Below are 14,722 nucleotides of genomic sequence, written 5' to 3' on the forward strand. Positions count from 1 at the left end.
AAAGGCTGAAGGTGCCCCAAGGCTGAGGAAGAGAGGGCACGACCGGGCGCTGGCGCTGCTCCTGCCCGCCGACCTGCCCCCGGTCCCTCTGGTGCCTTGAGAGCTTCCCGGGACCGCCGCCTGCCCGGGCCAGGGCACTCCCCCACCCCGCCTGCCGGCTCCGGCTCGGGGGAAGACGGGCAGCAGTGGGACAGCCGCCCGCACCGGGGCGGGGGACGAAGCCCGGCCGGGCCCCAGCTAAGCCGCCCGCAGGGGACACTGCCGCAGCCTTTCCCACATCGCCCGGCGGGCTAGCGGGGCTCTGACGCCACTTCCTGCCCGACTTCCGCTTCCGCTCCGCACCCCGCTTCCGGGTAGGCGCTCCCAGCATGCCGCGCCGCAGCAGCGGTGCACGACGGGCCCTCCGGCGTGGGGCGGGGCGCCGGAGCCTGTCACCCGGTGACGTCGCCTGGCGTGAGGAAGTACCCGCTCATTGGCTGAGCTTCCCCCTCACCCCTCTCGCCCACCTCTGATTGGGCCCTCCGACGGAGACCAGCCAATCGGCGGCCCGGGACGCGGGAAAGCCCCACCCCGGCAGCCGCTGGGGGGTGGAAGTAGTCGCCATGTTGGCGTGAGCGGCGGCGCTGCGCGGGAGCAGGGGCACGCCGGGGCTGCGCGCGGCTCCCGCGGCGGCAGCGGGGCGGGGGGGGCGCCCGGCCGTTACAGCCGCGCGAGGCGGGCGGCGGCGGCTCCCCGGCGGGGCTGTAGTGGCAGCCGGTGCCCGCGCTGCTGCCGCCGCCGCCGCAGCCTCCCCCCGTGAATGATGCGGCGGGAGGCGCCGCTGGGCTGGGTCGGAGCTCGGGCGGTGGCAGAAGCGGCGGCGGCCCCTGGCGGTGTGCGGTCGGAGGCGGCGGGGAAGGGCGCGGCGGAGGCGGCCGCCCGGTCCCCAGCCCCCCGCGGCGGCCGGGCGAGCGCAGGATGCTGAGAGCGACCCCGCGCCCTGGTCGCGCCGCGGGGAAAGGACCCCCCCGGGGCTGAACGCGGACTCCCCCTCCCCCCGCCCCGCCCACGCTTTCCCCCCCAGCCCCTCACTCCGTCGGCGCCGCCCGCCGAGACGCCGCCTCCCGGGGAGCAGCGGCGGCGGCCCCGGGGCTGAGCGGCTCCTCCCCGTCCGGCTCCTCCCGCGGCGGCGCGGGAGCGCGGGGGGCGGTGGAAGATGGCGTGGGTGCTGAAGATGGATGAAGTGATCGAGTCCGGGCTGGTGCACGATTTCGACGCCAGCCTCTCGGGCATCGGGCAGGAGCTGGGGGCCGGCGCCTACAGCATGAGGTAACGCTGCCGGCGGTGGGTGCTCGGGCCGCCCTGCCCTGCCCGTGCCGTTGGGCAGCGAGCGCGGGAAGGAGGTGGACCCCTCCGTTCTTCCTCCTTTTTTTTTTTTTTTTTTTTTTTTAAATGAAGTACTCTTTACCCCGTTACCGGAGACTCTCCCAGAGGAGCGGGCACGTGGCGGAGGCCGGCCCGGTGTCTCTCGGTAGCCCCGCGTGGCGTGAGGGGCTGCCCCGGCGGGTCCCCCCGCCCTCGCCTCGGGCTGGCAGGGCGCCCTTCCCAAGGGGCGGGCGGCGGCTGCTGCTGTTGCTGCTTGCCCGGCGGTGCTTTCGCCCCTACGTGTGTGATCGCTGCCATAAAAATGACATTTCTCTGTCCCTTGGCTGTGCAACCGGAGCCCACGTTTCAGAGGATGATCATCTTCTACTCGGCAAATACAGTTCTGGTTTATAATAAGCAATAGCTGCTTTCTTTAACGTCTGGAAAACGTTCTTTCTCGAGCCAGTAAACGCTGTGGTAGCTAGTAGGGTGGTGGTGTGGTTCTGCTTTAATAAGTCTGTTTATTCTTTAATATATTCTTTAATATTCTGTGTAGTATGTGCTTTTAGTGACGTTTTTCTGTTTTTTCCTGTTTTTTTTCTTTCTTGTTAGGTAGCTCTTTCAGTTCTTAATCAACTTGGCAGTTTCTTTACCTTTTGATAGTTTTCCAGGCTTTACAGTGAAAGTATTTAGATAGCTTTTGGGTGTGCTTGTTCTAAGTTAAGATAAAGCTGTAATTGTTTGAAATAAGTATATTTTATCTTAGTTACAGTCAGAACGTGTGGATTCCTGAGTGAGTTACTGGTGTGAAAAAGGGAAACTGTTTTGGAGACACTGGGAGACATTTTAGTTTAAGATTTTCAACAGGGTTGGTATTTTGAGAGCCTGAAGAAGTAAAACACTGGCATTTGATAGTTTGATGGCCTAGCCTGTGTGGAAGACACCTTACCTCTCGGGGTTGCCTGAAACTTGGAGGCCACCACAAGTTTCAGCTATTTGTATACGTTTTAAGGCAGTACTACTCAGGTGCATGTTGGAACTGTGGTGTCTTTGTTCAAAGTTATAAATAAAGTTTGCAGCTGAATAGACATGAAGACCCTTTTGCTAGTATTTGGGATTGTGAGCTCAGCAAGTTTATGGTGGGATATGTATTTGCTGGGGGTTTTGTTTTGTGTGAGGCTTGGTTAGTATTTTTTTTTAATTTAAACCCAATTCTAAAACTTGTTTAGAGAATTAGGTGATTCATCTCTCTTCATGAGAATACTCCTGATTTTATATTCAGCTTGTTTGGATTTTATTCTACTTCGTTCCCATTTCTGTCTGTGTCAAGCAGACGTTCATCCCACAAAGTGGTGTGGCAGTTTTTGTGGGCAGCTGTATGGCAGTTGCCTGGATGGCTTCTCAGTGTGCAAACACCAATGCATAATTTATGCGCTCGAACAGTTCTTCCTTGTCTGTCATGATCCTGTTCTTTCTAGGATTTCTTATGATTGGAAGTCTTCTGTTTTGACTGGGATAGCTTTTTAAAGATTTTCTTTTCTTTTTATAGACTTCATTCTTCTCCCAGTAACGCACACTGTTTAGTTTCTTGGAACTTTAGGAAAATCTTCTCTGTTGTTGTGTAGATTTTCTTCTGCTGTATCATGCTTTTATGGTGGGCAGCAATTGTAAATGGTTTTTAGTTACACATACCTGCCTACTAGGATATTTCAAGTTACCACAAAAAGAGTTGTAACAGTTAAAAACAGCTTTTAAAAAGCAATATTGCACAAGCTAAGCTGCACATTAGTTCTCATTTTTATTGAACACTTCGTTTGTGATGAGATGCAAGTACTTTTGGAACACATTTTTTGTAACTTTACTGTCTGAACACACAGTTAAAGGGATCGCCTAATTGCCTTTAGCATTTGCTGGACACAGAGCGATTTCAGCCGAATATGTTAGCTGTTTTATGTATTGATTAGATTTCTACTTCATGGACATCATGGTCTGTTAAGTAATGTGAGAGGGGAAAACTAAGAGAGGTGGCATAGCATGAAGAGTGAAGATACTGTGCTGACACTGATCCTGTATGCTAGTAGAAGACAGTTGTCCTCTCTTTGTTGTCTAGAGGAGAATGCTGGGAGATCTCCTGAAGCTATATGCCCCCTGCATTTTGTTAGGAAGACCTGGACATAACCCTTTTACCTATTAGGTTTTATATAATATAGTTGATGCTTTCTTCAGTTTGATCACTCAGTGCCCTGAAGTAGAGTATATGGCATTACTCCTGTTTATTTTAATTAAGCCAGTTGCTCATGTCTGTTGACCGGTAACTAGGTTTTTTAAAAGGAAGCTACCTAGACACGATTTCTCTGTAGATAGTTCTCATAATTTCCTTAAAATCTTGAAACCCCCTTTTTCTGATTGCTGTTCTTACGCCTTCTCATGCGGTAAGAAACTGCCTATAAACACAAAATTCAATTCAGTTGATAGTAAATTTTGTCAGATGTGTCAAATACCACCCCATCCCCAAAACCTATATAAAAACACGGTACCTTCAGTGATAGTGAGGTTTGAATATTGCTGTTACCTTCAGTTGGTAGTGACACTTGTAGTGATTTCTTACAAATTGTCATAATATCCATCGCAACACAGCAAGAATTGTGTAATTTTGGGGGCCACTCATCGTTAGTCTGAACTGTTAAAAAATGGGGGCTATTCCATTGAAAATATAAGTTTCATATATTGCCTGCCATTTCTTGAGTAGAATTCCATTTTTGATGTAATGAATTATTTGATTAATGAACTGATTTAAAATGAGCATTAATACAAGGACACATACCTTAATTACTCAATTTTTATGTGTGATTTGGAAGTTTAGTATATGGATTTATTTAAATGCTTGCAATTCCAATGATATTTGTAGTCCTAAAATTGATGTCTGTTTTGGGGGAACTTGGTGATTATTTCAGGAGTATCTGTTTTAGTGTATATTTCTAGATTAAAACCTGAAGTTATTAAACTAAATTGAAGAAGATGACTCTTGGTTCTGAAAGAGGGACGTCTATACAAAAGACTGTATGGAAATGCATTGAGACAATCCTCTGTTTTTGGAGAACTGAGTCAGTTTGCTGCATCTCCCAAACGCTTGGAGTGCCTTTGGAGAATGGAGGTGGCTTCCGCCTTGGTTGAAAATAAGTGTGCTGCAGTCAGTCTTGTTTCTTTAAGTAACCATTAAGGTGGTCTGTTAGGATTCGGGGACCGCTGTCTTACAGCTTAGAGCTTTGTTTTCAGGTGGAGAAGAGAGGGAGGGTGTTTTCTTCTAACAGCTTTTGTGTCCCTGACATCTGCTTTTTTGGCTTCTGATGAACTCAGTTGGGTCATGACAGGTACTGTCTTACCTTTATAGTTGCTGTGCAAGAATGAAAAAAATTGGACTTGAGGTCATTCAAGCCCTATTTTCCTTGTGGCTGCTGTTACTTTCTGATGGACAAAAGGACTGTTTATTCTTTCCTGAATGCTGCCTGCTCTTTTGAGACTCTGCTACTGGTTATGTTGTTTTTGGGGTTTTTTTAATAAGACTACTTGCTTAAGGTATCCTGTAATTTTTAATTTTTTAAAAAATTTTTAAGATGTACATGGTATTTTCTGTAGAATACATTAAAAGGTTCTGTTGCAGTGGTACGTATTGCACTAGCAAAAATAATTTTCACTGACATCTAGACTATAAAATATTGTGTACTGATTAGACTTGGAGCTTGATTCTTTGTGCAGGCACGCAAACAGAAATACCTGTCAGGAAATAGACATTTGAGGAACATTAAAATCCACAAACCTAAATCTCCTAATTTTGTTACCACAAATAAAACATGTTGAAAGATAAACCTCATGTTCCAGATCACTGAGCCACTGCTGTTGTTTGTTTTTTGGGTTTTTTCCCCTCCTTCACCGTTGTATGTGTGGATACATTTCAAAAAGTCAGAGTTGCGTAACTGTCTCCTCTGTTCCTCTGTCGCGTCTCATGGTGGATGTAGGTGCGGGATTGAGAGCAGGGCAGCAAGTTTGCTGTATGCATTACTCCCACTTAGAAGCGGTCTGTACTATGTAGCTGCTGCAGATTAGTACAGACTGCCTGACCTCTCTGTGTTGGAGTAGTGGATGGAAAACTGGGGTTTTGTAATTGTGAACAAATACTGTTCTTGCAGCTTTTTCTTGGTATCTTCAAGAGCTTAGGAGGACACAAATTTTGGAATTGGGGTTTTTGTTCTTGCGCATTTTGTGCCAAATTCCCCGTAAGTCGAGGCCTTTAACCAGCTGAGTTTCCATGTGATGGGTTGTAGGATTCCTGGGAATAGCATTATATTTGCACATGTTTCTTCACGTTGCACTTCTCTGATTCTAGTTGCTTCAGAGAAAGTTGTTTCCCAGCAGTTACTTCCAGGGGTCTCGTCTCACATCAGACTTGCCTTTGTGGATACAGGGCAAGTCTCAGTTCTCCTATTCCCTTATATTTTCTCATGGCTCTTTGAGACCTCTTTGAGACCTCTTAAACAGTGCAGAGCTGGGCTTTGAGATCATAACTTTAATTCAAATACTGCCTGAGAAACATTTTTCTCAAGGTATTTGTCCTTGTAAATTGTGCTTTAAAGTTTCAAAAGACCTGCATGTTCCTGGATGCTTTAGTACTCACACCCAAAAGTTTGCAATCCAGAAGACAGATAAGGCAGATGATTGATGGAAAGTCACTTTGGATTTTGATGACATACTAGTTCCTGTTCTTGTAAGGACAGGAGGTTCTTAATTTATTTTGTGACCCTGTTATTAGGCAGGTGAGGGGTTTTTGTGTTTTGCGGTTTTGGTTTTTTTTCCATGCTTCAGAAAGTGTTGAAAAGAAGAGGGTTTTATATTTGGAAGAAAGGTGGTTCTGTGGCTGATGCACATTTCACAAGCATGGGAGAAGGATAACTTGCATCTTTCTTGTGCTATACTCATGTAGGCTACATAGGATAGCTTATCACACATGATCCATCCCACTGGATGCTTTGGTTCAAGGTTTGGCGTGCACCTTGCTTCCTCTTCTAAGCCTTCTTAACTTTTGTGTGGTGAAGTTTAGATGATGCACTTTTCCTGTAACATAGCTAGCTAAGATTGGGTGTTGGAGATGTGTTTGCTGCCTGCTTTTGGTGTGTAATGAAGACTTTCTTTTTGTTTTTCTGGGAGCATTTTCTCTTCCTTCTAGGAAGAAAGAAGGCTTTCAGCTGAATGCTTTAGATAACAAATTGTGAGGGATGAAGACAAGACTTTTAGTACTGGAGCTAATAGTTTCAAAAATTTGGTCTCTGTGTTCCTTCCATCAAGAGAGTAAACCTTGACAGATCTGCTTTTCCAAATGATACCAAGAAGTCTTAACAAAAGATGCTACTTCTCCTTAAAAACATTGCTATTCATTTATACCTCAGCTTGCTTGTAGTAGTCCAAGGTTCACTTAGATGAGACGAGTGAAGTAAACTAGTCTTTTACTTCATAAATCAAAAGTTATCATTGGCAGAAAAAGAACAGAATCGGTCTTCTAAAACTCTTTTCTCCTGTAGCTTGAAATAATTTCAACAGTAGCTGTTGTGGAAAACTCATTTTTCCTCTATCTGGGCAACTTCTGTTTAGGCAAGAGGTTCTTTGCCGTGTTAAATAACCTGAGCAAAGCTGGCAGTAAAAGTGCCTGTCACTAATCTGCATTGGGCCAGCACAAATCAAATTTCACCAGCTGAGTAGAAAATGACTAGAGGATGCTGAAGTATACAGAAGTGTGGAGGCTGCCAGTGATTTACTGGGGGGCAGATAATTTGTGCTGCCAGGCCACTGGGTCATTATAAATGCAGAAATTGTGTCCAGGATCTAAGGACAAAGAAGCTGGAACTGAGAAGGCTGACCTGCTCTCCTGGCCTTTTTTTTCTGTTGGGTCTTTACAAATAGAATCAGTATAAAAGTAGAGGTGGTAGAAAGACTGTCACAATCTCCACAGTTTTTAGGAATGTGGTCTACTTAATAGCATATATTGTCTGCAGTTTATCACTTGCAGGATGTTGCTCTTCAGTGTAAGTAGAGGACTATTAAAAATACTAAATTTCTGTTTCCCATTGGTTTCCTTCTCTGAACTGTGAGTACACCTCACATGTTTTCTTCAGCTGTGCTGTGTGAGGATTGAGTTTTATTTTGTGGAAAATGCTTGTCACTGAAATTTAGATGGTCCCTATTTGAACTAAAGTAAGGATAAACAACAGGGGATTTTGGCCTCAGAGAACTGGGAGGAATGCTCGTTATATTCTTGTGTTTCTCAGAGTTGTGTGTTCCTAATGATTTCCTAGCTAAACGTAGACATTAGCAATTTCTTCCCTGATTCCTGTACCCCTGTTACTGCCAATCGTGAGGAGGGACATGAGCTTAAGTCATTGTGCTTACCCTCAAGTTATGTTTGGTAGGATGAGGGTTTCTCTTCAGTAAGATTTTTATCACCTGCCTTTGTCACCTTCAGCGGTGTAGCTGTGTGTTGGGCCGTGCTGTGAACTCACAGACACCCCAACCTAGCCCAGAAAAATGCTGTGTAGGGAGGGAGCAGCTCACATAACAGAAATTCTTTATGCCATTACTGCCCAGAAGACCTTTCGTGTTGCTGAGCTGTAGGCTCACAGGTATGATTAAACCTGGCCATCCTCTGTTGCTGTACAACGGTGACGAAGGATAAACGCGTCGCTTCATAGCAGCTTCCTTGCTGAAAGTCAGTAAAGATATATCACTTTTTTGAAGAGGAATTAATAGTTGGTTCTAAATCAGTTAACATTTCTTTATCACTGACACTTCAAAATCTTAATTTGAAATACTTTTGTCATATCCTTTTGACTCTTTTTAATTGCCTGCAGCTTTTATCTGTTTTTAGACAGAAACAAGTGTATCTGTAGATGTGAAAACATGGATATTTCATTCTTTATGAGTGAATAAAGCAAAATGTTATTTAAATTGTATTTATTTAAAGATGGTCTAGGAAAGAGTTTTAAATGCATTGGCTTCTCTTTTCCTTTGGAATGTACTAGTACCCGGAATAGTCTTTTATAAGAAAAATGTATGGTTTTATCTGGGAAAATAAATGAAGATTCTTACATTTGCCTCGTGCCATTTGCTGGAGTGTTTTTCTGGAATGGTGGCTTTTAAGATCAGGCATTATGACCTCTTTACAATTAAATTGTAGGGTTGAGGGGTTGGATGTCTTTTTTTTTTTTTTTTTTTTAATGATGTCTGTGTTAGCAGTTAGTCATTACCACTTTGTATTAGCAAAAGCAGGTTTAAAGCAGACTAAATTTGTCTTCCAGTTTTGGTGCCTTCCAGTGCCTTGTCTACTCATTTAACTAGTTCATTAACCACGGCACACATTCTTAAGACAGACCAGATGCATTTTTGTCTTTAAGTTCTGAGAGGGAAATCAAGGCTTGAAAGGTATTTTTCATAAATACACAAAAGACTTCTCTTTTTCATCTTGTATGTTACATGAAAGCAAGTGCTGCAGAATTTAGGTGAGAATTACAGGTTATTTATTTGGTGAGATACTTTGCATGTCACCTTTTTTTGTGCTTCGACTCATACATGTTTATTTTAAACATGGTTATTGTTTCCGTGTTCTTTCCATTTTAAAGTTCCTCTTCGTAAAAACACTCAACTACTCTACCAAGTGCCAAAGAACACAGGGGTTCCCGGTGTCCAGGTCCTGTCTCGGGCCTGTCGCAGCGCTCCCTCTGGCGTTGCGCTGCCCTCTGCTCGTGCTGCCCTTTTGACTGACAGCAGGGCACGAAGCATCTGGTGTTTTTTTCTGAGTCAACCTCAAGTAGCAGTCCACCCATCTGCGAAGTCTTCGGTCCTGCCTCTGGACGTGATGCTCCTTTTGACCGTTTTACAGTGGCTGCTTCTCTTTTAAGTGGGTATTTCACATCATTTTCCTTTGCAACTAGTTAAGGAGTAAAGCTGCCTCTGGGCTCCAGTTTGGGGAGCTGGCGTCAGGAGGCTTGTACTGCTTTTTTGGATGGTATTCTTGCCTTGTCCTGCTTTCATGCCCGTTTGTAGCATCTCCTGTGGTTTCTTCCCAGTGACTTTTTTCTTTTTCTTTTTTTTTAATTCTAGTTGTTGTTTTTGGGAGAGACTGTACAGTCTCTACAAGGTATAGACAAACTTCTTAAACTTTTTCACTGTTCATAAGTATTTCTTCTTTCAGGTCCAGGTAGCCAGGGGAGCGGAATATGATGTGGCTGGCCTTTAGCTTACTGTATGTGACACCTGCTCTTAAGAGAAAAGTTGGGGTGCTGCAGCCACACTCCGCATACCTAATACTTACATAGACCAAATCTATACTATAACCTTCCATGACACAAAAATATTGGCTGTAATTTCACTCTTTAAATTGATTATGATACTTTTTGATTCTCCAGATATGAGCTGGAATTCAAGAATGATTAACAGAGTTCTCTTTTAAGTAAAACAGACTGTCACAGAAATGAGGAACAGCAGAAAACAATTTAACTTCAAACATTTTAGGGTAGAAAGTGTAAACAATCATGCAATGCAGATGTAATTATTTAAAAAAATAAATGTATGATTGTGATCGATGCAAGAAAAATAAAGACAATATATGTAGATTAAAAACTGAATCAATAGGTGAGATGTGAGAAATCTTTCTTCAGTTTAGAAACTCATTTTCAAAGACATTTTTATGGACCTGCAGATGACTTGATTGTGAACAAAAATTCCATGCAAGAGCTACTCACTAATCTCTTTGAGGTTTTATTTATGAAGGATTACTGTATACAAGGAAAATGAATCTATTGGTAATATGGATAATTTTATTCTGTAGAAAGCAGAAGATGTGTTTACTGGTTGTGGTGAAGCTGTCTTTCTTACTGTGAATAGTACAGATTGCACTTTACTCTTCAGAAAAATAGTACAGATTGCACTTTACTCTTCAGAAACTTCACAGTTCAGAAGTTTATCTGGTGGTCTTACATTTATAAGTGAAGTGAACCTGCTGCTTAATCTTTTTGTGCTATTCAGTGTGCTAAAGCCTAATAAAGCCTAATAAAAGTTAATATTGAAAAATCTTCAGTGTCAATGGAGTTGATAGGTTAGATATGATGATACTAGATGGGGAGAAGGATTTTCACTTCGGGGAATATATTATTTCAAAGAAGAAAGTAAATAAATACATCGCTCTCAGCTGCATGTATATTAGGCAAGCTTGCCTGTGTTGACAGGTGAAAAGAGTAAACAGTTTTTTCAGTGGAGATAAGAACTGAAGACTAAATTTTCAGAGGATGAGCACAACTTTATTTATTGTCTGCTTAGGTCCCAGAGCATTGCTTATGTGTCCTAGCTTAAAGTTTTGGTGAAAAATGTCTTCAATACTGCTCATGTTAGTTTCACTAGTAAACTGACACAATTCCGTATGTATTCCACTGTGGTTTTTAAAGTCACAAATAACTTTTCCCCCACCCCCCACCCCCCTGCTTTATCTTCAGGCAAAACAGGGCCAACAGTCTCACAAAGTTATTTGTTTGTTCTTTTCAGCGATGTTTTGGCACTACCCATTTTCAAACAGGAAGATTCCAGCCTTCCCCAAGAAAATGAGACGAAACATCCACCCTTCCAGTATGTTATGTGTGCTGCAACATCTCCAGCAGTAAAATTATATGATGAAACTCTCACATACTTGAATCAAGGTTGGTATACATATGTTACAGGCATAACAATAGTGAATGCAGCTTGTGGTGCAGGTCTAAAACTGGAATTGTATTTTGTGTTTTTGTACACTTGGGTACATCCAGAGTAAATGCATGTAAAAAGTGAGGTTGAGTACCTTGCTAGTTGTCTTGGTTTGTCCAACTGGCAGACCCATAGCTATAGTCTTGTCATTACATTCCCTTTAGAGTCTGGGGGTTTTGGGGTTTTTTTTCTGCTCTGTGTGTCACCCCTCGCCCATCTCCCACCTCCCAGAGTAAAATCAAGCTGACAGCTTTTAGGAGACAAACTTCAAGTAGTAATAGCTTAAAATACAAGACTAATTTTGCATTCCTCTTTGAACTTTTGATGATTGATAGTAGCAAGTATAATTGCATAATATTTGCATCAGCTACACACAAACACCCCTTAAAAGTCACAATAAATGTTAAAATGTCAGTCCCTAAACAAAAGGTGTTGCACAACAGAGGCCACTGTAATGGCTCTCAAATTAGCTATACATATCTGCCCCAAACAGTGTTATGTTTGAAATGTAAACACAAGTGCAGCTACCTTTGTTGTACCTTTAGAGTTTCTCTGTGCTTCACTACTGTCTGCCTGCATTAATCAGAAAGTATCTAGATAAATACTGCTCGTAAGTCTTGCTGTTTTTTCCTCATAGCCTGTAGTTGATTTGCGTGATAATTTGGGTTTCCTTCTACAGAGAGCAGAGACTGCTGGGTAAAAAAATCTGAATATAGTCATTGCCATGTGATAAAACCTCCCTCACCACGAGAGATGATACTGGTGTTCTAAGTTTAGTCAGCTAGCATTCTGAGCTCAAATAAAACCATTTGTCATTTGTTTGGGACTGTCCCCTCCCCTTGCTCTAACACTCTAGGATCACTGTTCCTAGATTTAGTTTTGCTTTTTCTTTTCCTTATGGACTTTGACTCAAAATTTCTCAATAAATGGCACTGTAATTAAAAGACAACAGTCCCGCAGCATGACTTGTATGAAAAATGAAAACAATTTAAAAATATTTTTTACCACTACTTTTCCATATCCTACCATGTTTTGGTACAACTAATATTCTTGGCTAATGTGCCTCTCTGAGCAGTGTACTGCGTCAGTGTGCAGTGACAAGGACACAGGTTAAAATACGTACTGGTGAATTTTCCTTGGTCTGTGTGAGCTATGTAACTTGACAATTTACTAGTTTATAGAACTCATATATTTTACATGTGTGTTTTCTTGATAGGCTATCCTTTTTGCTCAAGTTTAAGTGCTTCTAGTAGTATGAACTGCTAGTGATGCATTTCATACCTGGTAGTGTTTAACTGTGTACTGGGGCCCTAAAGTCTGTGAGAGCAGATTATATCTAATTTGATACTGACATCATGTCAAAGCATCATTTTCAGCTTTCCATGTGAATAAACTGCTTCATCTTGCAGTATCCAGTCTGTCCAAGTATGCTTTAAACATTACTTGACTCCTCTACTAATGAGAATAGTGAAAGTTCTTTAGGTGATTCTTAGTCTCTTAAAAACATGTGATTGCATAGTTCAGCCATTTGCTTAGTGTGGTTTACTTTATTTTTAACCCCTTTTTGTACCCTGAGTGCTCTCTTCAGGAGAAAATGGAACAATTGCAGCAGTATGCTGGACCAGCAAGATGTTGTGCACTGTTTAAAGGAACTCTGAATTTTTATAAACTTTAAACTCTGTAGAAATATACTTTGTTTTCTTCAGTGCCAGGATCCCACCTTCCTGACCAAACATGAAGCTTGAAGTTCAGCTCAGTGTGTTGGGGAAGCAGCAAGCTGAAAAAAGAAAGTGCTTGCTATGAGAAGAGCTTGCCTTTTAAGTGACAGTGTCTGAAATGACTGTAAATGTTTCATCTACCCTTGAAAATCTCTTCATAAAGATTCTTTTGCAAAGAACTTGTGCTAGTTTTCAGAGTCTTGGGTAACTTCATTGAAGTCAAAAGATGAAGGCATTGATACATCCTTTTTCTAAATAAATATATGGGGGGGGAAAAACCCAGTTGTCCAGCATCCCTTCAGTGCCAATACCTCAGACAGAAAGACAGTACATTTGCTGTCTACGTTAAGACTTTTTCCTAAAAATTGTTCTCTTAGCTGTTAGTGTGTGTGTATGTATGTATACAAGTTAAAAAAAAACAAACTTGGGATTGTGTAGAGAGATGACATTTTTCATACTGAAGCCAGCTTAAAATAAGGATCAGTTTGCAATACTTGTTGTACTGATACATATGTTTATGTAATGAATTGGATGAACTCCTCTAGCAAAAGAGTAATTTTAATCCTCCTCACTTCAGTTACCTTGTTTCTAGTTCGGCCCCATTATCAGGCAGTGTCTCACCTTTAAATAATTTTCGAGAGGACTGTGAATAGTGAGTACCATAGAGAGCAAATACCTTCTTTAATTTCGTCAGCAGTTGTCTTAGTTTACTGAATCGGGAGTACTAGAATACTAGAAACAGCAGGAACATTTGCCCCGTCTGTTAAGCTATAGTGACATTTCTTAAGGCAACACTTAAGCAATCCCTGGCTTTACCCTCTGTCAGTGTTTTAGTTGGAATAGCTAAGAGTGTTGTTCAGAGTTTAGGAACTACAGGCTTCCTGGGAATGTGATGGAGAAACTAATTCTAGGAACCATTTCCAGGCACTTGAATGACAAGAGTCATCAGGAGTAGTCAGCATGGATTCACCAAGGGGAAGTCATGCTTGACCAACTTGATAAACTTCTCTGATGAAATGGCTGTCTTGATGGACAAGGGGAGGGCAGTGGGTGTTGTTTATAAGCCATTGTCTTCAGCAAGGCTTTTGCTGTTTTCTCCCATAAGGTGCTTGTAGAGAAGCTAATGACGTCTGGGCTGGATAAGCATCCTTGGAGGTACTCAGAAGCAGTCAGGCTTGGTCCTGGGCAGCTGACTCTAGGTGGCCCTGCTGGAGCAGGGATGTAGGACAAGATGACCTCCAGAAGTCCCTTCCAAACATTACTATTCTGTGATTTTTGTGAAAGAGGGTACTACAGTTTCAGTGTTAAGCTGTGGGCAGTTAGAGGTTCCTAGCACCTTATGTCGCCTTGCTCCTGTGGCTACACTCCAGGAAAAAGCAGGGAAAGCAGCATATATATCTCTCATACAGAAATGACTAAGATCAGTGCTGTGGTGCTTTTCACTTTCAGAGCAGTTACATGTCCAGAACAGAACATGTCTGTCCCTTTCTCTTGAAAACTTCCCATGCTATTGTTGCATTTTTTAATTGGGTATTCCTTGATTTTTAACTTCATCAAATCTTTCGTCTTAATATGTACCTATAAAAGGTTAGCAACACTTGCTGAGCAAGCAAGCAGGCATTACCATCCCTCCCCCAAAAAATGATGCAAGAGAAAGGAGAAATACTTGCAAAAGTTTTATTAATAGTGCTAGATTTTTAAAATGTTGTCTATAAATGTAGATGGGCTTACATATGTTGTATCTGTGTGAGTAAAGTAACATTGGTGCCTGAACAAATCTGACTTAACAGGAAAAAAGCTGCCTCCTCTTAAATACAGGAGGAGAAATGATCTGTTGCTTTACTGAGCTGCACTAGGTTAATTTCATTTTTATATGGGTTTAT

At 42.6% G+C, this 14,722-nt stretch overlaps 1 protein-coding gene across 3 annotated transcripts in view; it reads left to right on the forward strand.

The window, feature by feature from the left end:
• Positions 1-612: 612 nt before the first annotated feature.
• UBP1 (upstream binding protein 1) overlaps positions 613-14,722 on the forward strand; it is a 38,427-nt gene continuing 24,317 nt past the window's right edge. The window contains exons 1-2 of one of the 3 annotated variants that reach the window (XM_080385906.1): positions 613-1,308; positions 10,927-11,078. In XM_080385906.1, the coding sequence (XP_080242032.1) occupies positions 1,196-1,308; positions 10,927-11,078 (265 nt within the window). In that variant the 5' untranslated portion in view covers positions 613-1,195. The remainder of the gene's footprint in view (positions 1,309-10,926; positions 11,079-14,722) is intronic. The other 2 variants (XM_080385905.1, XM_080385907.1) reach the window with 2 other exon arrangements.

The sequence above is a fragment of the Falco punctatus genome (assembly GCF_963210335.1).
Source record: "Falco punctatus genome assembly, chromosome: 4".
Lineage (NCBI taxonomy): Eukaryota > Metazoa > Chordata > Aves > Falconiformes > Falconidae > Falco > Falco punctatus.